Below are 27,622 nucleotides of genomic sequence, written 5' to 3' on the forward strand. Positions count from 1 at the left end.
ATTTCCTAAACGCAGTACCATAACAACCACAACAAGATTCCTACAAGAAAAGCAGGAAACTCAATATCCCCAACCAGTCAGCGTTCTTAACCCAAACTAAAAAAACTAAAAAAAACCTGGCAGCCAACAGAGGGGGTCCATGACCACCCCAAGAAAGAAGGGCACACTTAAAATGTAGAGGAAATAACAATGTACTACTATAGTGTGAAATCAGATACTTATTGGGACATAGTATGAAGAAATATTTATATAAGCATGACTGTTAAAGATGTTTATTATTTACATAACCTGTAAAGATATTTATAGTGCGATCCTACGCATGTTTACTCAGAAGCAAATCCCAATTTATTCAATGGGGCTTACTCAAACAGGGAAGTGTGCTCAGAACAAGCATATAGATAGAGGTGATCCAGTGGACATAGTGTACTTAGACTTTCAAAAAGTGTTTGACAAGGTACCTCACCAAAGGCTTCTGAGGAAGCTTAGCAGTCATGGAATAAGAGGAGAGGTCCTCTTGTGGATAAGGAATTGGTTAAGAAGCAGAAAGCAGAGAGTAGGAATAAACTGACAGTTCTCCCAATGGAGGGCTGTAGAAAGTGGAGTCCCTCAAGGATCGGTATTGGGACCTGTACTTTTCAACTTGTTCATTAATGACCTAGAATTAGGAGTGAGCAGTGAAGTGGCCAAGTTTGCTGATGACACTAAATTGTTCAGGGTTGTTAAAACAAAAAGGGATTGCGAAGAGCTCCAGAAAGACCTCTCCAAACTGAGTGAATGGGCGGAAAAATGGCAAATGCAATTCAATAAAAACAAGTGTAAAATTATGCATATTGGAGCAAAAAATCTTAATTTCACATATACGCTCATGGGGTCTGAACTGGCGGTGACCAACCAGGAGAGAGACCTCGGGGTTGTAGTGGACAGCACGATGAAAATGTCGACCCAGTGTGCGGCAGCTGTGAAAAAGGCAAATTCCATGCTAGCAATAATTAGGAAAGGTATTGAAAATAAAACAGCCGACATCATAATGCCATTGTATAAATCTATGGTGTGGCCGCATTTGGAATACTGTGTACAGTTCTGGTCGCCTCATCTCAAAAAGGATATTCTAGAGTTGGAAAAGGTTCAGAAGAGGGCAACCAGAATGATCAAGGGGATGGAGCGACTCCCTTACGAGGAAAGGTTGCAGCATTTGGGGCTTTTTAGTTTAGAGAAAAGGCGGGTCAGAGGAGACATGATAGAAGTGTATAAAATTATGCATGGCATTGAGAAAGTGGATAGAGAAAAGTTCTTCTCCCTCTCTCATAATACTAGAACTCGTGGACATTCAAAGAAGCTGAATGTTGGAAGATTCAGGACAGACAAAAGGAAGTACTTCTTTACTCAGCGCATAGTTAAACTATGGAATTTGCTCCCACAAGATGCAGTAATGGCCACCAGCTTGGATGGCTTTAAAAGAAGATTAGACAAATTCATGGAGGACAGGGCTATCAATGGCTACTAGCTGTGATGGCTGTGCTCTGCCACCCTAGTCAGAGGCAGCATGCTTCTGAAAACCAGTTGCTGGAAGCCTCAGGAAGGGAGAGTGTTCTTGCACTCGGGTCCTGCTTGCGGGCTTCCCCCAGGCACCTGGTTGGCCACTGTGAGAACAGGATGCTGGACTAGATGGGCCACTGGCCTGATCCAGCAGGCTCTTCTTATGTTCTTATGTTCTTATTAACTGCAACCTCAAATGATAAGGAACTTCACTCACCCAACCAAAATTCAGAACACGCCACTTGAAGCTGTTTTGCAACTATTTATACTAGTTTTGCCTTGGTTTTTAACCCTACATTACAGGGTTGTTGGAAAGATCCATATACACACACACTGGAGATGTAAAAACACATACACCCTATGTAATAGTTTATTGCCAAAACCAGTTAGTCATTGCAGAACATTTTTTAAGAAGAAAGCAGTATTAGTTTCCTACTAAATAAAAGCATTGACCTTTGGGTGAAGGGCAGGCTATAAATTCTAATTCTAATAATAATTCTAAATAAGCTATGCCTAGCTGCTTTAAAAAAAAGAATTGCAAGGGGAGTCCTACTGAATTCAGTGGAGTTTACTCCCAGGTATGTGGGATTAGCATTGCAGCTCTACTCCCTGAAAAGTGGGTATAAGATTATAGGATTCATATTGGGAAGCTTTTTGAAACAGACTATGAATTATTTATTATTTATTTATTTATAATATTTATTAGTCGCTTTCCCCCCAAAATGAAACTCAAAGCAACTTACAAAAAAGAAAAGAAATATCTCAAAAACATATACATAATACAGATAACAGTAGAAAAGCATACCAAGAAAATTAGACAACATATTATAATGGCATCATGAACTGCAGCATGTACACTTTTTCAGATTTCTGTTCAAAAATTATTTGAAAGATAATATGTATAATAAGCTATTTTTGCAAGTAATAAAAGCACTTTTATTATAATGATAATAGCTGGAATTGTTTAATACCAAGATGCTGCTGTGATCTCCAGTTCTAGATTTCCTGGTACATTCTTGTAGAAAGGCAATATTGCTGCTGCTGCAAATTACACACTCACTCAACTTCTGATGTGCAAACAAACAGGAAAAGGAAACTGTTTTCAGGATTTGCAGTGGGTTCTACTATTGCCTGTAGATCAGCAAATCTCCTGCCAATCACAATCCTAACTTCACTTATTGGCTACAAACCTGAAAGGGCAGGGATTAGAGCATCTGATCTCTAACAGAAATTGCGGGGGGGGGGCTTACATTTTGCTGTATATATCTTGAACCAAACCACCTAGAAACTTTTTTTAATGAAAGCTAAGAGTCTGGAGATTGGGATGACTCACCTGGAGACCCGGAGAGGAACCCCAAAAACCAGAGTGTTTGGGAGAAAACGAGAGACCTGGCAACCTTAATCAAGAGGGCTGTTCACATGCCATGCTGTGCACAGATACAATAAACCTGTACACTTGTTAACTGTAACAGGTGAACACCCCCAAGCTTAACTTGGGGAGATGTTACAAATAGGTACGCAACATCACCTGGCCTACATAACCCAAGCTGTAAATTGTCTGCACTTGAAACATCCAACCCTAAGCCACAGCTGCTGTGCGGCAAGGGATCACACGATGCAGATATAAAGCAAGTACCTGGAGTTTTTAGAAGCAAGCAACTACAGGTTGTTATTATGTGCCTCCAAGTCGACTACAACTTATGGCGACCCTATGAATCGGTGACCTCCAGGAGCATCTGTCATGAACCACCCTGTTCAGATCTTGTAAGTTCAGGTCTGTGGCTTCCTTTGTGGAATTAATCCATCTCTTGTTTGGCCTTCCTCTTTTTCTACTCCCTTCTGTTTTCCCCAGCATTATCATATTTTCTAATGGATCATGTCTTCTCATTATGTGTTCAAAGTATGATAACCTTAGTTTCATCATTTTAGCTTCTAGTGATAGTTCTGGTTTAATTTGTTCTAACACCCAATTATTTGTCTTTTTCGCAGTCTATGGTATCCCCAAAGCTCTCCTTTAACAGCACATTTCAAATGAGTTGATTTTTCTCTTATCCATTTTTTTCACTGTCCAACTTTCACATCCATACATAGAGATTGGGAATACCATGGTCTGAGTGATCCTGACTTTAGTGTTCAGTGATAAATCTTTACATTTGAGGACCTTTTCTAGTTCTCTCACAGCTGCTGTCCCCAGTCCTAGCCTTCTTCTGATTTCTTGACTATTGTCTCCATTTTGGTTAATGACTGTGCCAAGGTATTGATAATCCTTGACAAGTTCAATGTTCTCATTGTCAACTTTAAAGTTACATAAATCTTCTGTTGTCATTACTTTAGTCTTTTTGACTTTCAGCTGTAGTCCTGCTTTTGTGCTTTCCTCTTTAACTTTCATCAGCATTCATTTCAAATCATTACTGGTTTCTGCTAGTAGTATGGTATCGTCTGCATATCTTAAATTATTGATATTTCTCCCTCCAATTTTCACACCTCCTTCATCTTGGTCCAATCCTGCTTTCCATATTATATGTTCTGCATATAGATTAAATAAATAGGGTGACAAAATATACCCGTCTCACACCCTTTCCAATGGGGAACCAATTGGTTTCTCCATATTCTGTCCTTAAAGTAGCCTTTTGTCCAGAGTATAGGTTTCACATCAGGACAATCAGATGCTGTGGCACCCCCATTTCTTTTAAAGCATTCCATAGTTTTTCATGATCTACACAATCAAAGGCTTTGCTATAATCTATAAAGCACAGGGTGATTTTCTTAAATTCCTTGGTCCGTTCCATTATCCAACATATGTTTGCGATGTGATCTCTGGTGCCTCTTCCCTTTCTAAATCCAGCTTGGACGTCTGGCATTTCTCGCTCCCTATATGGTAAGAGCCTTTGTTGTAGAATCTTGAGCCCCTGTCGATTATTCAACATACCTACTCGTGGTTTAAATTTCCCTTTCATTTCTCTAATCTTTTGGAACAGGGCTCTTGTTCTACCCTTTTTGTTGTCCTCTTCTATTTGTATACAGTAACTATTGTAATAGTTCTCTTTGTCCCTACATACTAGTCGCTGTATTGTTGCATTTAGGGTTCTGACTGTGTTTCTATCTCCTTTTGCTTTGCTTTCCTTCTCTCTTTAACCATTTTAAGAGTTTCTTCCGTCATCTATTGAGGTCTTTCTCTCTTTTTAACTAGAGATATTGTCTTTTTGCATTCTTCCCTGATGACGTCTCTGACTTCACTCCATAGTTCTTCTGGTTCTCCATCAACTAAGTTTAAAGCCTCAAATCTGTTCCTTATTTGATCTTTATATGCTTCTAGGATGTTATTTAAATTGGATTTTCGCATTAAGATTCCTTTGTTGGTCTTCTTTAGCTTTACTCCAATTTTCTATACAACCAGTTCATGATCTGTAACGCAGTCTGCTCCTGGTCTTGTTTTTGCAGAAAGTATGGAACCTCTCTATCTTCTGCTACCAATTATATAATCAATTTGATTCCTATATTGACCATTTGGTGATGGCCACATGTACAACCATCTTTTCGGTTGCATAAAAAATGTGTTTGCAAGAAACAAATTATTGGTTTCATAGAATTCAATAAGTCTTTCTCCTGCTTCATTTCTGTCTCCTAGGCCCCATTTCCCCACAATTCCTAATTCTTCTCTGTTCCCTACTTTTGCATTCCAATCCCCCATGATCATCAGCACATCTTGTTTTGGTGTGTGATCAATTTCTTCCTGTACTTCTGCGTAAAATCTCTCCAATTCCTCTTCTTCTGTGTTTGCCGTTGGAGCATAGACTTGGATGATGGTTATGTTGATAGGTTTCCCGTTTAATCTCATTGATATAACTCGCTCAGATCTTGCATTGTAGCTCCTAATTGTTCTAGCCACATCACTTCTCACTATTAAAGCAACCCCATTTCTTCTTAATTTCTCATTTCCAGCATAAAATATTTTGTAGTTGCCAGATTGAAAATGTTCCATTCCCGTCCATTTTAGTTCACTCACCCCAAGTATTGTAATGTTGATGTGTTCCATTTCTTGCTTAACAATTTCTAACTTTCCCTGGTTCATGCTTTGCAAAAGCATGAGTAATGTAAGTAGACTAAATTTCATACAAGACAGATGTTGATGTAAAGTCTAGTCATAAGTAGAAGGAAAAGAATGAAGCATATTTGTAGATTTGTAGTACTGGATAAGTGGGACTGGCCTATTAGCCAAGACAATGAAGGTGCAAGATGAAAAAGGTAGGCATTTATAGAGTCTTTTTTAGTCTTTTGATTGCATTGTGGAGTATTCGCAGTCACTGCTGAAGAAACAAATGAAGCAGACAGGCACATTAAGCTCTTTCCCTCATTATCTTGGCCATCATGAGGGTCATAAAATATGTTGTGTTGATATGATTATGGTAATAAGTTGCCCTTTCACGTTTAATTGTTCCTTATAAACAGGACAGTATTACACCACATAAATGCTACCTCAATATCAAGATTTGCATTGACAGCAAGCCTGCACATAAAAAAGCTTACTATTGCCACACCATGTCAAAAAAATTTAATTCTACACTTAAAATCCTCTCCAGTTATATTTATATGCATAGGCAGAACCTTCCACTTTTTCACATGAAATTCCTTTTGAAAATGGTGGAATTCAGACTACTAACCCAAATCAGCAAAATGACAGATCAAGGTGAAGGAAAACAAATCCATCTCAAAGAAGCAGAGAAGTACCTTGGGCACAAAAAGGAGTTGAAGTAACAGGAGCTCTATTAACTGATTTCACTGATTCCAGGGGATTAAGGCATAAATGTAGGTATTTCGAATCAGGTTGTGCTTCTTGGTAATTTCTAACTGACCTACTTTTCTCCATTCTTCAAAATTGCTGGAGGTCTGGGAGCAGGTATGGAAGACACAGCCCTAAGGGATGTGTTGCCCTACTTGTTTGGATGTACGCAACAAATCCACTGGTCCATTTCAGATATTAAATGAAGCATTTACAGATGGAATGGGAGCTCATTATAATAAATTTGGGCATTTGTTAAAAATCAGCAGCCTATGACTTTCCCATTTAACATAAGCTGCCAGTGTTACTGATCAAAACTTGTTAATCTTGTTAGCTTTACATATTCAGGTATTAACCATTTGCTTAACAGATAACAAAGTGCTGATTGCTTTAAACAACATAATCAAATCTCAATCATCTTAACATCCTAAGTGTTCTTCAAACTGAAAAAGGAAGGCAAAGCAAGTGTTGTGACCCCATTTTCTGGCAGGCATCAAAAGCTAGAGGAGCCTGCTGTGGAGGGCTCTTGGATAATTTTTAGAAGCCACCCTCTGGAGAGAGGGCCTTCTCAGCCATTGTTCCCTGTTTATGGAATTCTCCCTCCAGGAAGGCTTGCCTGGTGCCTATGTCAATTTCTTTGGGCATCAACCAAAGACTTTTTCATTTTCCCCAAGACTTCAGTCCTCTGAGATATTTTTTGTAATTTTGCTCTTATCTATTACACTGTATCTTTTTAATGTGAACCACCCTGGAAATATTAATAGAAGTTAAAACATCAAAGCTATCTGAAACACAGACAAGAATACCCCTTGGACTTCTCTGACGTGGATGTATTGCCAGATTCTGATCCAGAGAGAGGTCTATTAAGATTTTTCTAATTTAGAGTCACAAAAACATACTTGTAGGCACCTCCCAGATGAGATGACATAAGACGCAGCATGAGGTCATTCAATAGTGACTGAATGAGTTGCCTTTTAAATTCTGTCATCCTCAGAAAAACGTGCAGGACTTCAGGAGTCATCAGGCCTGCACTGGGCTAAAAAAGCCCACAATGGCTTTTTTGGAGCAATTTGTGTGCTATCCAAGGAGCTGCTAACTGTTCACTGCCAACTCTCTATCCAAAACCTTCTTACCTGGTACCTTTTCCTGACATCTGCTGGCTCTCTGACCCAGCTAGAACTGCACACACTGCTCTTGTATCTGCAGTTAATACTGGGTTGCTTTTGTTTGTTTGAGATAAATTAAGCTGCTGTTAAGCAGGATTCAGCAAGGATAGTATAAATGAAAACTATGATACTAAGTTGTAAGAGCATTCAGTTTTCTTGGAATTTTACTTGTATTCATGTTGACTGCATCTTTCATGCTGCATTCCCTTCAGCCTCTAACATGAAACGCTGAAACATCAAGGATAATAAGTAAGCCGTCAAACAAAATCCATCTTTTATCCAGGAAAATCCCAAACTTTATGCAATTAGGAGAATGGGGTAAAATTCAAGCAAATATATCTTTGATTCTTTTTTTAAAGTCTACATTAATGTTAAAATGCTTTCCATCATATCTCATTTGCCTTTTGGCTAATATTTATCATTATTCTGTGAGAAATTAGAAGCTAAGATAAATGGCTCAATTAATTGTACAGGGGTAGCCCTCTTTGAGCTGAAACAGAGCTGTGAGCTCTTTATTAAAAGCACTATTCTATAGTCCATAACCTTGTTCCTTGACTCCTCTCTAGTTTCCAATTTAAACAAGTCCCCGTGCGGCCCGTTCTAAAGGGCTTTGTCTCCCTGTCATTGTTAAGAGAGCTGAGGCATCCTAGAAGTGTGAAATCAGACCTCATGAGCTGAACGGTTCCCCAGGGAACGCTGGACTGCACAGAAGGTCAAAGTCATGGGCTGGACCATCTCAAAGCGCCCTGATCGCCAGTCTGTGACATAGCAAGCAGGGGGAGTGAGTGTGTGAGGGGACTATAATTGAACACATCTTAATTAAAACCCACGGATAGCAAAAAATAAACTTTTCCAGGCAGCCTGTCAAATGCAGCTTAGATTTAGCTCTACTAATGAATCTAGATTGTCCTTATTTCTTAAGAAAAATAGGTTTTGCTTAACATTATTTCTTAAATACTTTTCCATCCATAGTTTTAAAAAATAATGAAAATATCTGATAAAAATAATCACTAACTTATTAAACAAGTGGACCCATACTGGAAGGTTAGGGAATTATTTCCTATCAGAATCAACAATAGAGTAGGATTTATTTATATATTTAGACTAGCTGCTCTTAATAATAGTCTATTTTTAAAATCATTTAAGATGCAACACATAAAAGGTATTTGTTAGCATTTCTTAAATGGAGATTCTAAATATAAATAATTACTTTTTATTGCACTGCAAATAATTGACCCAATTTAACTGGATTTTACTGGGTTCCTTGTTTTGCTTTCTACCAGCTGTCTAGCTGTTGCCCTCCACTTGGAAGCTTTAATTTTCTTCCTGGGGAATAAGAGACAATCCACAATAGGTAAAAAAAGAAAAAGGCTAACAGAGCAATCTTATGCATGTCTGTTCAGACATATGTACCATAAAATTAAACTGCATTTACTCTCAGGTGTGGATAGCAAGGGGGGAGGGAACTGGCCTTAATTACACCACCCCTATGGACCAACTTTGACAGGTGGGCAGGGCCACCACATCACCCAACATCAAGCCAAGGAACAATCAGGAATTCATTTTAAGTTCCTGATTATTACTTTGTAACCATAACCTTACCTGCCCCATACCTGATGTCACACATTAGGCCAACAGATTGGAGTCTCCTTGCTCCTGGATTGTAAGCCTAAATTGATTTTTGCTAACTTCATGGCAAGTTGAGTTCCATGCTCTCTCATTCTCTCTCTCTTTAGGATTATTAATAATCAAAATGTAAATTTATCTGAAGAAACTGTGACAATTTTCTCACTCTCTTGCCATTTATTCAATGAATAATTTTTATCAATTTTGCACTGCTTTCCTTGTGAAGATTCTCTGTCCTTTCTTCATTAGGGCAAACATAGGAAACTTGTTTGTTACCAACAAATTCAAAGCTAGGGATTCAAAAAAGGATTTGCATATTTCAGCTACATGTATTTAATATAACTATTTCCTTTATTGTATTGGTACCAAGCTAAGTGGTGCATTTATTCAGAAATAAGGTTCTAATTCTTTAACTCATGAGAAAACTTTGAAATACTTCCTCAAATATCACAAAACATATAAGAGCCATGAGATTTGAAAATAAGACGAATATCGGGTCCCTTTTACTGAAAGTTTTCATGACCTTTACAAACTTGTGAGCATAAAACTTTTGAGGGCTAGAATTCTTTTGTTTGCCAAATCCCAGTCCTATGAGCCTCTTCATCTGTAGTGGTAGCACACAATGTGTATAGCACTATAGTTTAAGCATTCATTGAAGTGTCCTAAAATCTACCAACTTCCATAGACACAGGCACAGAACCATGCTTTTGCAGTGGGAATATGATATGTTGCCAAGATCTGCATCACAATCCCAATGGTTGCTGTTATGCCTATACTGAAGATGAGATTTCGTGCTAGAGACGAACTACTCCCTTGTATCACCTAACTCTATATGCCACTGTGCAAGTACAGCAACTGAATGATCAAAGATATTTGGTTTCTCAAGTTTCAGTCCAACACAGAAAGAAGTGCTCAGAGGATCATATGTCTTTCACAGGCTGCATACCAGCCCACCCTTGAACTAGGAGAACAATTTCCTGTGTAATAAATATATTTATAGCACTTAGGATAATTCTATATCCAAGTCCAGGAGGTTTTTCTTAAGCTTTTTCTGCCTGATAAAAATGTGCATGCATAACTCCAAGAATGATGTATGATGATGTGATTTTTGTAAGACACTAAGATTTGGTGCATTTGCAAATGGGAGATCACTTTAAGAATGCACACTCTTCTACTCCCACCTTCCACCACCTCCTGGCATAAAAATATCATTTCACATTACATATGCACCAATGCAACCCAGATTCCTCACAGCCTTGGCATGGATCCAAACAAGTCATCCACTAGTAGGAAACCTCTTCTGCTTATGGAGGAATATTTCCAAACTAGTGCTGTATGAGAACAGTGACTTCCCCCAAACCAGAAAAGTTATTTCATTCACATAAGCTCTTTTATGAAACTTTTTCCACAGGTTTTTTTCAAGATTTTACATGGCCTCAGCTTGTATCTTTCTTAATCACCAGGTCCCTTGTACTGCAACACAACTCCAACATACTCTGGTGTTGCACTGCTAAAAGCTTTCTGCTAGTACTTGTGTGACAGTTCCCAAAGTTCTTGTGGTTTATCTCCCCGAAACCATGAGCAGTAAACCAAGAACAAATGTTGGTTACAAACTCATGGCTTGTCTGGGGTGAGTCTCACCCCAGACAAACCAAGGGTTGGATTTGGAAGCAGCACTAAAATCATGGCTTAGCCCCGGGTAGCACAGCTGCAGCAAGTGCAGAGTCTGTTATCTTCGCCCTAGGAACCAGCATGTATGCTTGTTCATGCTAAGACATGGTTTGGTTTAGCATTACATGCAAATCGAGCTATTCCTTAAAAAAAAAATCCCCACTTTGCTTAATGGTAGAATCTTCCTTAAAACAAAATTATACAAATTGTAGCTAAGGGTTTTGGCTCTTAAACACTGGAAATGTTTGAAACAATCAAAGTAATAATCTGTTTTTCTGCAAAACAAACATGTTTACTGGGAAATAAGACTCTAATTTATTTATTACATTTATTATTTTATTTTCCTACATTTTATATCCAGTCTTTCTTCCATTATAGAAGTGAAGGCAGTAACTAAGCACTGACTAGGACATATTCCCATGTAAACATTAAAAAAACTAGCCCAATTCACACATACAACTATTTGATTTACTATTTCACAATCTATTTATGTATAATTCTACATACACTACTTTTATGTTTATCTGTGAAATATTTTATTTATTTATTTGATTTATATCCCACCCTTCCTCCCAGGAGGAGCCCAGTGCGGCAAACAAAAGCACTAAAAACACTTTAAAACATCATAAAAACAAACTTTAAAATATATTAAAACACATCCTTTAATTTTTTTAAAAAAAGGTTTAAAAACATATTAAAAAGCAATTCCAACACAGACTGGGATAAGGTCTCTACTTAAATGGCTTGGTGAAGGATGAAGGTCTTCAGTAGGGCCAAAAATATAACAGTGATGGTGCCTGTATAATACTTAAGGGGAGGTGCCACAACCCTAAAGGTCCATTTCCTATGTTGTGTAGAATTAGGGTTGCCAGGTCTCCAGTTTTTGCCTGGAGAATCTGTTTTTTTGGGGGTCCTCTCCAGGTCTCTCTGGACTCTTAGCTATTGTATTTTTTAAAAATTAAGTTTCTAGGTGGTCTGGTTCAAACGATATAAACCAAACTGTCAGCCGCTGCCCCCGCAACTTCTGTTAGTACCAGCTGCTCTAACCCCTGCCCTTTCAGATTTTTAGCCAATAAGTGAAGTCAGGGTTGTGATTGACAAGATTTGTTGACCCCCAGGAAATAGCTAAACCCCATTTCACCTTGTTATTTGCATGATGGTTTATTTCTTGCCCAATAGTGGTAAAAGAGTATTCACATTCTGGGAAGTGTGGCTTCAATTGCTGTTGTTCCCAATCTACTGCCTGTGAAGGTAGACCAAACCATGTGTGTTTTCTCTGTGTCAATTATTACTCACTGGAATTGGGTTGGCTGTCAAAAGTGAGTTTATAGCAGCCCACAGAGTAGGCAGGAAAGAGCAGAATCTTCTTAACTTTTACTCATATCTCAAACCTCTCTCTGCAGTGAAGGGTCAAGTCTGTAAAGACGTTTGGTGCAGCCATGTTAAAAGGCAGGCAGGGCATTCCAAGCAGGGGGTTGACAACCCTGCTTTGATATGGATATCGTTGCAGAGGATCCCTAGTCAAGCCTTACCAACAGTACAATCCTAACAATATCTACTCAGAAGTAAGTCCTGCTCAGTTCTATGGGGCTGAGTCCTTTAGTAAGTGTGTTTAGAATTGCAGTCTTCAGGGGCATCCATCTTTACTCCTGAATGCTCCCATCTAACATCTCCACAACACTAGGCTTTCTTCCTACAATTGCCTTCTGGTGACTGGCCTGGCCTGAGGACACTTAAACCCTTCTTGCCAGAAGCAAATAGGCTAGATTAAATGTTCGTTACCCAGGTTCTCTATGCAGGTGAGAAGGAATGATCCTACCACTTCAGCTGGACCTGGAAATTTTTTTCTTTAAGTGGTATGCTCCAAGTAATTATGGTTGATGGTTAACATAGCATGCTTAATGACATCACTAGGGCCTGCCCCCATGACATCACTAGGGCACGCCCCTGAAATCTCAGGGTTTGGGATGCTTCTGACCTGGCAACCCTATGCAGAATGGACCTCCTGATAAGATGGTATCTGCAAGAGGCCCTCACCTGCAGAGCACAGTGATCGACTGGGTATGTATGCAAACACTTGCATAGTCAGATTGTGCTCATAGAATCATTGGCAATCAATTTAATACTATAAGATGAAGCATTAAAACTGTGTCAGGCTCAACACTTGCAAGTGTGAACAAGAAGCACTGAAATCAACCTAATAACATAAACTTACTTATAATCAATTTATTCTAAATGTTGTTCATACCTGAACATGGAAGCACATAAAATGTCTTCCCAGTGTTTTCCACCTCATTGCAAATATGATAATTTGGAATGCAGACCTTTGTGGAATACAAAACAAAACATTTAAAGAAAAATGCTTCATCTTGAAATATTATTTTCTATTTCTGGTGAGCATATTTCAGGTGAAGTATGAATATGATTTGTCAAACGGCAAAGCTGACGGGGTTCTTCTGGCAGTTATGCAAATATATGAATGACTCAAACAGTCTTTCCAAAATTTTACAGTCAGCATAGATGACATGATGCTCAGGAAAAGACCAGGACTGAATAAGGTCACTGTGAATTTTCCTTTTGCTCTCTGAACACTCCCTCCCCCAAACACACAGATACTATTAAGATCACATTGGATTTTAAGGTCAAAGGAATATTTAGACATTTTTTTCGGGGCCCTCCAAAGAAGAGAATGGTATTGAGAAATGAGGGGAAAAGTCCCTTTTAGAACTTCTAAAGAAAACTGTATATTTCATATTTCTTACACTACTGATGTATTATTCTAAAGGAAGACTGTACCCTTTTCATACCAAAGAAACCATAAGCAACACAACCCTAAGCATGTTTATTTAGAAATCAGGCCCACTCACTCAGTCCAGTGACCTAACTCTCAAGGAAATACACAGTGTTGCCTATGTAATATCGTTACATAGTCATGGATCTTCACTCAAATGACATCTACTTAGACATGCCATTTAATTTAGCCTGTACAAATTGCCAGAACACGCGTATATACTCTAACGTATATCACATTTGTGAGGTAAAGTGCTAGTTATATCAAGATGATTTTTGCATATTTGGCACTAAAGAAAAAAGGAAAGCCATGTGCTCATTGCATTATCATCAATATTAAGATAAACCCAAAACATTCTGAAATAGTTCGTCCTAAGCCAAATTGCCTACCCTGGGCAGCTAGGGATTCTTACACATGCAGATGAGCTTTCGAACATGCAGAAACAACTGTAACATGCTGTTAGGGATGGGCGAGAACCTCGATTTTGTTTATATTTCAAGCCAAATCTATCAAATTTGCACGCTCCAAAACCATATGAAAACCGAACACAACCACCCTTTGAAATTTGCACTTATTTGAATTTTGCAATGCAGTTCACTTGCCATGTTTACAAAAATGTAAATGTTACAGAAAGTGTGTATAAAAATGAATATATGAGTGAAAACAGCATACAAAAATGCATTGTATGACAAGAAATTGCTTGCAAAAATGTAGGCAGTTTTGACTAATATACACAAGAATGTGTTTCTTACGAGAAACCCACACTAAAATGCTGTAGAATTTTTATGAGGATTTTTTTTTAAAAAAAACCAAATTGCTGAAATATGGGAAACTGAATATAAGATTGGAAAAATTGGAAACGGAGAGAACCAAAACTGATACATCTTTCCATCCCTATATGCTATAGCAGAGGATCACACACAGGATGGGAAAATAAATCCTCCCCCTCCAAATGAGCAAGATCTCTTCAGTGAAGAAACAGGCAACTGCAGCAGACTATCCTCTTCTTGATTCAGAAATGGAATACTATTTGCTTCCACCCTCAGATGCAAGTGACTAGATTTCTATCCTGCTTTTCTGTACCAGAGAGTACTCACAGCAGCTCACAATAGACTACTAAAAATCTTAAAATGCTTTAAGTAACTAATAATGGTATTATTATAATGTCTCCTCCCCGCCCCCAGGGCCAACAGATACCATCTGCCCTATGAGGAAGAGAGTGAGGGGGGGCAGGAAAAGACAATATCAGGGCCTATTCCAATCAGACTGCTCCATCACCACAGGTCCAATGGACAGCATCTGCCCTGCGGGAAGAAAGAAAAGAGCAAGGCAGGCAGGCACAGACAACACCAGGGACTGCACCAGTCACATTTATTTTAGTATTTTAAAACTGTAAACTGCCTTGGGTACCTTGGCAGAATGGCATACATACAAACCAACAGGGGAGAAAAGCAACTGTTAAATCCTTAAAGAGGTCAAATTAAGAAAATGCTTGCTGGAATATGAAGTGATAATTCTGTACAGTGAACTACTTCACTGTGAATACATAGGATAGATATCCACCTTTGATCCAACTCCCTGCAACTAAAGAACATGAACTACCTCTATGCAGCATTTTTGGCATGTAGTATCTCTGCTTTATAAGATGACACATGATTCAGCAATCCTGTAAAACTAAAGCACATCTGTGTCTTATCAGCACCCAGATGTGGGACAACCTGAGACCCCTATATATCCTTCCTTGAATTCCATGGAAGAATGGAATCACATAAATGTAATAAAATAAACAAATAAGGCAACATGCATGATGATATAATCCAGAGTGCTAAAGTAGATATACTACATTTTCAGAGGGAGATCTATCACAAACATACTATTTTGAAGCTGTATTTCAAGTCCTCCTCTGCTTTCACATTTTTAAAAGACTGCTTTATATTAACTTGCCATACCATGAACAAGTGATAATTTTACCTTGTAATATACTTAATTCAGTTTTGTTTGATCACTTGGTATCTGTTGTAGCTCACTGAGAATGAAGCTGAACAACATGAAACTCATGTCTGTGGAAGGTCTGTGATGCATTGTTTCATCATAATCCCTTTCATTTAAAATTTTCAGTAAGTTTCTAGGCTTCAAAAGCCCAGTCACAGATTTGTTTGCAAAGTTACTTTAAAACACACAAGCACAAATAGAAATACGAGAAGAATGAGTTCGTCATTACCAAAAATCCTAGCAAACTTAAGTTTTCTATCCTGTCTGCAGTGCTGGTTTTGTAAAAGACTATTAACCATAAATGCTTTAACAGGATAATTATCACCACAAAAATTGAAGTTCTTGCCTGTAACGTCAGCTGCCATCAAACCTTCTGCTCTGATAACCTTCACCTGGAGAAATCCCACATCCTTCATGTTATGAAACATCCGCACTAGACTCTAGAACACACACACACAAAACTATGAAGTTAGGAAGAGTTGCAAAGGGAGGGAAAACAGGCAAAGAGATTCCCTCTTCTACCAGATTTTACAGCAGTGGTTTAATTATTTTAAAATCTTATTACTGGAAGTCAACTTCACATTTTCAGTATATCCTAGTTTCTATTCTGTTTCCACCACCGGTATTTGATTTTAAGAGTTCTAAACCAGAATACTCACCTTTCAGTTTCATGTTGGTGCATTATTTCAATCATTATATCAATCATCATATCAATATTTAATTGGAATAAATAGTGCACCAAAATGATACTAATGCCCCAAGTCACAATGCATCAAAAATATGTCTGTATAAAATAAGTCTGAGATACATCCGATTCTTGAGACAAACTTCAGAAGCCAATGTTTAAATTGCAAGTACATGCTTGTTTGGGGGAGTATATAGAACAAGACTATACTTAACTTTCTATACACACACAAGCTTCTAAAGAAAGTTATATTCAAAACAGCTTCCTGATATCTTAGCAAAAATATTACTAACTAAATTCAATAATTTATGCTCATTAATTTTTCATTCAGGTTTGGTATAAAACTATGTATTAGATAAATAAAGCTATATAATCAATAGCTGATCATTTTTCCAAATATAATAAAATGTTTTATAACAAAGTTTAGGTTTTCAAAATAAAATTGGTAATTTATAAAAACAAACAGGAAGTATCAAGAACAAACAGGATGTCTAAACATTTTAATGCACTAAGGCCTGATAGCAAAGCAAAGTTGGATTTAATAAAAGTACACATTAATTTTCCATTCTGCTATGTTGCTGCTTAATTGATCATCATTAGTGGTATATTGCTCAAGAAAAAAGGAATATTTTCTGCTTGAAATATCAACTATTAAAGTGTTAGACAAACACTTTTACCAATAAGAGTCACACACAAAGCCCACAATATAAATCCCCTAAGACACTTATTGTGTATAGAGAAGGTCTGACCTTGGCATACTGAGCCGAGGCAATGCAGTTATATGGCACATCAATTTTCACATATGAATGCGTTTATATCTATAGCTTTCTATAGAAACACATGCTATTTATTATAAATTTCTTAATATTTGCCCATCATCAGAAATTTGTTTAATCATAGGATCAAACACAAATAAACTCTGTATGATTCCAAACTGCCTGGTTCTCAAAGTTATGTTATAGATAGCATCAGAATACAGATGTTTGCTGGTAGTGTGCCATTTGCTACAATTCTCAAGAAGATTTGGTGGCTTTGTATCTTAATTCAGATATTTTTCAGTTCTCACATATGCAGAACAAGGAGAGCAGGCATGAGAAATTAAATGTTTGTTTTGAAACTATATTTAGCTCACAAGACAAAAACAAAAGCACAGATTGAATTTTGTTCAGCTGCATGCACTTCACATACACACCATGCACATGAAAGCATTGCAGGATTTCACTTGGTACTATTTGTCAGGGCTCTGTGGGGTAATTATAGTTTGAACTTTTAGATTCAGCTAGTCAGCTGATATAGAGCAATTTACTGCACATTCTGACAATCTGGGCCAGTGACATACTACAGAATATTATTGTAGGATGTTGTGAAAAGCAAATTACTTTAATACATTTCTTTAAACATGCAACTTAAAGTAATGATTTATCAGCTGATTGTCAGCTTTCTTATTTATGATTATTATTGAAGGCCTCAAAACCTGGATAGTATCGGAGACCTGAAATTTCCATAGCAGAGAAATCTATGATTTGCTGAGAATCCTTTCAGCCCTCAATAGATGGGAAAAGATTGAAATGCTCTGGAGATGAGTCCTCTTTATTTTTTTAATGAAAGGCTGTATAATATATTTTCTGTATGGCTGCAGCAGCTGTCAGGGAGAGCATCTCAGTTCAGCTCTATTATGGGAGAACCAATACCCCATCCTATGGCATTGAGATACACTGAGGGGCCAGTTCTGATTGACAGCTTGTCACCATGACGTCTTATTCCATCTTTGTTATGGAGAAAATTAATGTCACACCACCAGCCTTATGACTCGCTGTCATCTTAGAACTGCTCACCTTTTATCAATGCTCTAAATAACATTTCAAGCCCATCGTCTCACGGTGGACAATCCGGTCAAGGGACATTAAATCGGATGACTGTGAAATGTCATAATAAAAATGGAATGCTAACAACTTCTTCACTAAACTAGCTTCTCTGGTTTTTAAACTGTGACAAGGGGGAGCAGGGGTTCAGCATACCCGTTCTGAAAAGGTCATACAATCTCTCTCTTGGTCTCCTACCCATTATGGCCCTCCTCCTCCCCCACCCCAAAAGGAATTAAGCTTTTCATACAATAGTGATAAAATAATGGTTCAAACCTTAATGCCTGTTTAATTTGTAGGGCTCTGATGTTCAGCTACAAATGGTGAAATGACAGTAATAGAGTCATTTTGCAATGCTATTTGATCTGATGGCAGGGTCAGCTCATTTACTGGCTTCTGTCTCAAGAATAGGCAAAAATGCATTTTAAAATGGAAAAGAATCTCTAGGAAACTGTCAAAAATCTACAAAATAAACCTGATAAAAAGATTCCTGTATCTTGCTAGTTGCACAGTAATAATTTACTGAATATTCCAAAAAAGATGGCACCAAAAAACACTGAAGATAAAATGGGCAACAATATATAGGAATTGCAATGAGTTCTACAAATATTGTGCTCAAGTTCTTTATCCTGTCTTTCTGTATCTATGTATGGGTCATGTTACTGAACAAACTAATTCAGTTTGTTAGTAAACATACAATGTCTGAAACAGTCATGGTGATAAAATGCCATGCCAGACTTTTTTTCTCTTTTTTTTTTTAAAAAAAAGGCGTTATCTTGTTTTTATATTATCAATATTGTTTATACCATTGACTGAATTGGAGGTGGGGTGCAAAAATGGCATAAGGTTCAAAAGAGAACCAATGTAATGTTATACAATTATCAAAATAGCCAGTATCACTTGTTTCACCTATAACCTGATAAAGCAGAAAAATATTATTCTCTCTACTCGGTATCAAAATATGTATCACTACAATTAATCCATCAGAAATGCATTATATCTATTAAGATGTAGTCTGACAAAACAGACTGTCTTGGTTGATACCAAAACCTGAAATAATACTTATAATTATTATTTTTCAGACATAGTACACTGTATCTTAGCTCTCAGTTGGTTTAGGAAATATAATGTTTAGCCTTGCTAAGTCACCTCTATTAAAATGTGTTTATGATAACACTATTGGTATATGATTTGTACAAGCACCAGCAGACAGCTGATTCAGTGGAGATAGGTAGAATAAATTTGCTGAAGCGCACATCCTGCTAATCTGTTTGAAGAATATTGTACAGCATTAGTACTAGCACTTCATGTTATCTGCAGAGCCTGATAAGGTACATCTTTATTAAATTCAGTTATTGAAAGGATGTCAGCCAGGGAATAGGAATATTTTAAAATAAAAAAAAATTAAACATCCCTTTGTTAGAGCTTGGGTTTAATGGCAGAGTGTCTAGAGAAGCCTTCTAAACACCTGGCAGCACTGTACAATAAAAGCTTTGTAATTTTAGGTGAAAATAGCTTTCTTCTTTATTCTTTGTGTCTAGAAAGTCAGTTTTAGTGAATTCAGTATTGATAAATGCTGGAGTAAGAGCTCCCCTTGCTGTTGCTTTACTAAAACTACACAGAAGCTTACATGCTATGAGAATGCTGGGAAATATTTCTTTTCAAAATATTTAAACACAATTTTTAAATTTACTGTCATAATTGTTATATTGGATCATTCCTCCATTCTTGCACGTTTATGAAGGTTAAAGTTATCTTAACATTAAAAAGACTGGCAAAGCAGGTCTATTTATTATTGGACTCTTAAAGCTACCTGACTTGCTAATGGCAAAATTCGATGGGATAACTTGTTAATTATGGCATTAATTTTTCATCTGAGAACAGTGATAAAGTAAAATCACCTAATGACTGAAGTTGAAAAGCACTGAACAAAAACTAATTCGAAAGAACTAGTAGAACAATATTCAGAACAATGAATTGTGGCTATTACAAACAGAATCTAAGCATTACTTGTAGATATTAATCTAACTAATGTAAGCCTGCAGTATTAAATCAACGTTCTGAAAAATCAACAACTTGAATGGTTTTTACTACTAATAGGCCATCTTTCCCATTCATAACTTAATATATTTATTTGACAGTTCACTGTTTATCATATTTGTAATCATATGCAGTAGGAGCAAGAGACAGGCACTACATACATATCTCTTTAATATTTCTTCCTGTTCCTTCAGGTCCTCCAGGGCATTGATTGGGAAATCAGCGATGCTGACTGCAGCTGAGGCAGTCAAGGTGACCAGCAGTACCAGAAATCCTTCCCCTTCCTCCAGAGGCAACTCCAGCTTATGAGTTTGTTCTTTACTCAGGGTCGACAAGTCAACCTGGCACCTAGAAACAAATGTTTTTTATTAACATGTGGCTATCTTTGCAAGAACAGAATAAAATGACATGCACTCAGGTATGCAAAACATAAATAAAAGTGGCCATCCCAGTTTTTAGAAGGCAGTCTGTCCAGATTCATTTCTTTTTGCCACTCAGCTCATTCTGTCATTGAAACATGGCACAACTATCTTTAAGATACACTAGAATTATATAGCTGTCTGTGAATGCAAAGATGCTTTAAAAGCACAGCACTACAATCGAAATGTGCTTGTGCCTCACTTATCACAACTTCTCTAAAATTCTTAAGTAGTGATGTCACTGAAATCAATAAATACCTGGTTCAGAATATACGTTTGTCCAGTGTGTAATGCTCTACCATATTCTGAACTGAGTACCATTTGCACCAACATTTTTCTTTACCTTGGATCATATTCCAATTTGGTGCACCTCTACCCTTGTGTTGCAGCATTCCAGGCACTAGGAGAGGGAGGGAGCAAGCCAACACCTGCTAAGTGGGAATGGAAGAAGACAGGCAGATTTTTGAACCCTATATGTCAGTACTGGAAGCACAACAGACTCTGAATTTGGAAACCTCAGCAATTTTCTGATTTTGGGGGGAAGATAGCTAGGTTTATTAAGCCTAGTTCAAACCAAGCTAATGGAAGTTCTCCCGTCGGTATTCCCATACAGTAGCACTGTTATAATGGTTTGATGGTAGGGATGGGGGAGAAATTTGATTCAGTTCACAGTCCAACCCAATTTTCACTTTCTGAAATAATATGCAAACTGAAACACCATCCCTCAAAATTTACACTTCTCTGAATTTTGCATTGCTAATATGTACAAAAATACATATACTGGGGTAAAGTGTCTATAAAGACACATGCATTAGTGAACATAACATATAAAATGCATTATATTAGGGGAAATTACTTTGCAAAAATGTGTATATTCCACAAAATTGCATACAAAGGTGAATATTAAGATAAATTCACACTAAAAAGCTGCTGAATTTTAATGAGGACTTGCATTTTTTAAAAATTTGAGAACTGAAGTAGAAATGTGGAAAACTGAAAGTAAGAATGGAATAATGAGAGAAACCATAACTGACAGATTTGCCCACCCTATTTGAGGGTTTTGATATATTTTTCTCTAAAACCTCCTCTGAATGTTTTCAACTGTAAGCTGAAAACAAGATAGGCTCTACCTGTTAATCAGAAAAGACTTCCAGATACCAGCAATGTATAATCATTATGTTAGTAATTTTACAGAGCCGGGTCATGGGCACGGTGGGACACCTACTGTAGCGCAGTTAACTGCAAGTGCCTTAGTGTAACTGCAGAGGAGGAAGGAATCAAATCAGCACAGGATCACCATATCCTTAAACAAAGCTGATGTGGGGGGAAAACTGAACAGTAAAAACCAACATAAAAGCTTGGAAAGATGATGGACTTCCATTAACATAAAATACAGCAGAGATTTCTGATCTAGTCTATTGGGAGAAAATACAGCTGTAACATTCATTGATCACTATGTCCTTGTTATTACCTCAATTCTTAATTTGAACTCTCTTAAAACCCCACTATTAAAATCTAAGGGATTAATTGTGAAATGTATAGTACAAACACAGTCCAATATAGCCTCCACTTATTTTAGAATCCTATAAGAGCCCTTGTATGCACCAATCCACCTGAACAATACATCAGATACAGTTGAATAAGGGATATTATCACATTGCAATGTGTCATTTTTGTAGTGTATGTGGTAAACCTTTGCACCTTTTCTCCATTGAACTAAAGAAAAATATTTTTCAGTAGAGATAAATTGGTATGTGCCTCATTAGAAACAAATCTCTGAGTTAAAAATGATGAATTGGTTTACCTTTTAAATAATCTGAGTTTGACAATACTTTGATTTGTTGTGCACGTGCACACATACACACACACACGCACTGCATAGAGAACATTTAAATGAACTGAGGCCTGTACATGGACCACTTGGGCTGTGCCTATGCACACACAAACACAATCCTCTTTTCACACTAAATTTTCCATGGGAAGGAGCATCCTGCTGAAAGTAGCACATAAATTCCAGAGAACTAGATTTAATTTCTCTAGCCCCCAATATTGTTTCCAAGTCATAGAATATTTTCCATATAATCCCTGCTACAGCTGCAGGATATACTGAGGCACTCTTAATTAGGATCCCAGTTAGGCAGCCTAAAAGTGAAGTGACATAAGCAGCAAATGTAACATGGCAGAAAAAGAGCAATTCTATTCCAGAAAAAGAAAACAAAGCCACCTTACTTCCCAAGAAATACCAAACAGCATTCCCTTATTACTACATTTAGCTGGACATCATGAGTTTCATGTAGTATGCAACCAGCATTACTATCATGAATGTGGACAAAAGAGAACCGACCCCCTGCCTGATCATGTTCCATGACATTCAGTAAGGACCAAAGGCCTGCCCTTAGATACATTCAAAGTCACATTTCAAAACAGCAAAAACAAGTGGACTTGTGCCTTTAGCATGCATTCATAATAACAAACTTCCATATATATAGCAATAGTGCAGTAAACTGTCCAGAGATACTGATACTCTGAGAGAATACTTGCATCTATTTAAAACATGGAACTGGTCTATCATCCACCATCTGAAATAGTTCCCCTGTTCAACTAGAGTGACTCAGTTATCCTAATCTGAAACACTTCTGGTGTGGAGGGAATCTTGTTGCAGCAATGCTCATGGTTCCTTTTTAAGGTCCACCTCAGATGACAATAGCTGTCATAATTCACATGAACCAGTGGTGTTTCTAATTCTATTGATATGTGTTCTAAAAGCCTCTTAGTTACTTTGAAAATGGTAGAGTAGCAAAACCATAACAATGTGGATATGAAAAGTGCAGGGAAAGATGGGGTGATTAATCATATCTTACCATAGGTTTCCACAACCTTTATGGTAGGTTAAGTTGGACAAAGATGATGGAAGACTTTGTCCATATATAAATACACTTCTATACCAGCTGAATTTAATGGTAGCATGGGACTATTCTCCCCCCCCCCCCAAAAAAACACCATGTGTGTCATCTTGCCAACAAGCACAGAGCTTCCATCTATTGGGAAGGACAGTGCTGACTCACAGAGGATGAAAATAAATCAGTCACCAGTAATCCCTTGGCATAAAAATATGACCAAAAATCAATGTCATTTTGAAGATAAACATGCATGGTTTCATACTAATAAACAACACTATAAATCCTGCTGTATTGGACTGCAAATAACTCCAACAGAATAAAATTAAGACTACATGGGGTTTACTTATCCTGTATATTCACAGAAACAACTTGTTCACTGACAGCAATCATTCCTGGAAATATATTGCAGCTGTCAGCAGCCAATTTGACCAGATTACTGTTATGTGTTAAAGTTATAACAATCATGGGGATTTATTAGCTGATCATTGTAAAGGTGGTAGAGTCATGATTGCTCAAAAACACAGTGATAGAAAGTTAAATGATTACATGGAGTATTAAGATAGTCATCTTCATTTGAAAATTTTACTTCAGTATTAGCAGATTAAAATTAGCTGTCTAACATCACTGCCATGAAGTCAAACAAAGGACAGGGAAAATACATGTGTGTTTTTTAGGCAGACTAAGCATTGTATTTAAACTTCAGAAGAACATGGTCCCAAATCTTAGTTTCAGCTCAAAATATTAGTACTATTTGTACCAATATTTGCAAGAGAACAAAATTTGGTAACATTTCCAAAGAGACTCACTGAGAAATTCTTTACAGCTTGATATATAAGCCTCCCATCCTTTCTCCTTTTCTAAAAGCTGAAGGCAAACCACAAATGGGGAGGTGGAATGCTACATTTGTTTCTATGCTACAAAACAGACTTGCTGCAAACCAGCACATTACTATCACCCTCACTTGAGACAATGCTAGTGGGGATGTATGATCTTTTGCAAAATTTGGGTTGCTTAGCTAATTCAGCAGGGCTGGGGAGGCAGTTCACAGGCAGTAAGGAATCACCTACCACCACTGCAGGGCAATCTAGAGGAGAGACATGTCATTGCTGGCAATCATGAACAAAGACCCAGAAATGTTCAGTTAACAGCCATGGAAGTATGCTGTCATAACTGGCAACTACTTTATGTTTTTGTGAACTCAGTGATCACATGCAAGCACTGACTGTACAAAATGGTAGAGGCTGCTCTTCAGGATGGAAGAGGTTCTTTTTGATAGCAGACATCCCCAATGCTTTTTTTTTTTTAAGTAGCAGGAGGTTGGAATAAGGCTCCACTTGAACTATTTATCTCACAATAACCCTGCTTATGTCACAACAGGCCTGTAATGGAGGCACTGCTGCTATTTAACATAGGGGGGGGAAAGACTTGTCAGGGGAAGGAGAACAGGGACTGAAGAGCATCTGGTTTAGGAAGACCTATCCTTTACTGATGATGGAGTAAGTGTTCAAGATTCTCAAAGGGAATTCGGGTACATGCTGGCAAAGAGCATATAGAAAGATGACAACCATTCAAAAAGACTGAAAGTCCCCAGAGCCTGCATTGTGAGGTCTACAAAATGGTTAAATTTCAAGAAGGTAAGAAATGGTTGAGACATACCAATTTAAAAAATTCCGCTTAGAGTGCAACTTTCACTTTAACACATATTTTTTGCGTACACATAACATAGCTCTCATTTTTCCATTTGCTAGCTTAGATGATATAAAAACTTCAGGGACATAAACATTGCTAGACCTCTGTCCCTGTTAAATGGCCACAAAATCCTATTATTTGCCTCGACTATAACTTCATGCTGGCATATTTATTAACCAGTATTTTAAATCTTTTCAAAATCTGACTAAAAATACATATATTTGAGTTTTAAACAAGTGAGGAAGCAGGGCCTCGAGCTTCCTCAGGAAGCTAGTGAAAGGTAGTCAAATCTCCATTTATGATATAGTTTGATATGCTTTGCAATTTAGTGCTTGCTATTACACTGGATTAGGACATAGAGGGAGAAACCATCATGACTTGCAAACCCTGTGTAAAAAAGCAGAAGTGGTTAGGGAAATTTTTGTAATGAAGTTAATTTTACAGTAAGGAGTCATCAGGATATGACTCTAAACATTTTTATGACTTGTGCCTGATACCCTAACTCAATTTAGGGAGACCCCATCTCCGGATATGTGTAATATCCGTTTAAGGGAATATTTACCTTGCTTCCAAATATGGTAATCTTGATGCGTTGTATGCCATGCTTATAAAATTGGGTGTAACTGTCCCACAGGCAGAGAGACTTCCCTTTTGTGGTCACTCTCTGGCCCTGGGCACTCTCTCCTGATGGCCATCAGTATTTTGTTTCTATTGCAATAAACATCTGTCCAACTAACAGTTTCTCCTAAATTCATTGTGAAAAGCTTTTCTTCCACAGTTTTGGTTTTAGCAGTGGGATGGATAAAACCAAGTAACCTCTGCGTTTAGCTCTCAATCACCTTTCATCCTCCGTGGGTACCACGTTAGAGGTTGGAGACGTAATTTGAAAATTCTCCATTTTGGAGCTTGAGAAAGAGGTTGAGAGTGGTGCAGGAGGGGGTTTCGGTTGACTCCATTCCGAACCTTTATACGAGAAACCTCAATTGAACAAAGGGGGGAGGAGCCAGCACCATCAACCAAGTGAGCATGGGTCATTGCACTATAGGACTGAGATCATCTCAGACAGTTGACAGAGCGTGGGTCATTGCACTATAAGACCGGGATAATCTCAAAGGTTCAATGAAAAGAGGTAAAGATCTGGGGACTCCCAGATTGATGTAAGCCAGACTTGATAGGGAGGTGAAAGAAAGATTTTGACAAGCAATTTTGGATTTTTACATTTCTCATCATCACAACATCACAGAAGGTAGGTTTATGCACCAACCTATACATTATTTAATGCTCAGTGACTCACAGAAGGGCAGGGGCAATAAAGGCAGAGCTGGCCATAGGCTCCTGAGCAAAGCACACTGAGCAATGGTAGGTGTCTGCAGCCATAGTACCAGGAATAGGGAGAGGCAGATAATAAACACCTGGGCTCCTATTCCCCAGGACCTGCTGCATTCCGATTAGCTATGCGGCTAACGAACAAAGTGGAACATCCAGGATCAGCTAACACCAGCTATCTTTCCCATTCCATATTGCCAAAGGCAGAGGGGATACGTCTGGAGTTGACCATGTGCAGTGGGTTGCCCCGCTCTAACTTTTTATGGATGCTTGAGTGTGGGTTTACATTGATCTGTATTGTGTGAGTGTGGGTTGGGTTGCTAATGGGTGAGAGTAGAGAGCACCCAGTGGTTAGTACTGGGTCTGCACTATGCCCTGCATTGGAGCAGGGGTATTAGGGCATCATCTGGGCTGACCTAGGACTTCATGGTCTCCATAAATACCATGGAATTGTCTCAGTTTGTCATTGACCCAACACACTGAGCAGGACATACCCTTGATTTGGCTTTTGCCTCAGTGTGTGAAAAGCAATGGTCTGGGAATAGAGCAGGTTGTTATAACTCCGTTCCAGATAAGGTGTGGTCTCAGGGTGGCAGCTCTCTTCCTCTGCGGGAGGGGGGATCCTTTAGGATGGTCCACCTCCCAAAACCTAGGGAATTCAATGGATTCCTGAATGCTCTGGAGGATTTTCCAGCAACCAGAACTAGCAATTCTGTTGAGATCTTAGTTTCACTATGCAGTGGTAAGATGAGTTGGGCTACTGTGTACTGTTTCCAGTGCTGTAAATCCTGACTTGTTCATTAGTACTCTGGACAGCTTTAAACACTGATACAAAGCAGACAATAACTGGAGATCAAATGGCACGAAGCTTGTGAAGGTGACTGAACCCTTCCATAACTCTGTGCACGATTTGGCTAATGGCGAGCAGTGAAGGCAGCAAACAGGACTTACTTTGCCACCTCCACTGCATCAGGAAGCCATCCAGAAGAGCTTTCCTAGTGGTGCAGGTCCTGTTAATACCTACCCTAGTGAATGGTAAGTTGGAACCCTCAGAAGCCTGCTGTGATATGCTTGCTAGGCACTTTGAGGATAAAGACGTTCACCTTCTTGACTATTGAATGCTGTTGTTGTAGCAGGTC

At 38.0% G+C, this 27,622-nt stretch overlaps 1 protein-coding gene across 5 annotated transcripts in view; it reads right to left on the bottom strand.

Moving 5' to 3' along the window:
- Positions 1–27,622, bottom strand: part of MCTP1 (multiple C2 and transmembrane domain containing 1) — a 389,200-nt gene that overhangs the window by 165,009 nt on the left and 196,569 nt on the right. For all 5 annotated transcript variants that reach the window (XM_061622414.1, XM_061622422.1, XM_061622406.1 and 2 more), the window contains 2 exons: positions 20,311–20,497; positions 15,909–16,002 (listed from right to left, as the gene is read on the bottom strand). In XM_061622414.1, coding sequence (XP_061478398.1) covers positions 15,909–16,002; positions 20,311–20,497 — 281 coding nt within the window. The remainder of the gene's footprint in view (positions 1–15,908; positions 16,003–20,310; positions 20,498–27,622) is intronic.

Source organism: Rhineura floridana, chromosome 1, assembly GCF_030035675.1.
Source record: "Rhineura floridana isolate rRhiFlo1 chromosome 1, rRhiFlo1.hap2, whole genome shotgun sequence".
Lineage (NCBI taxonomy): Eukaryota > Metazoa > Chordata > Lepidosauria > Squamata > Rhineuridae > Rhineura > Rhineura floridana.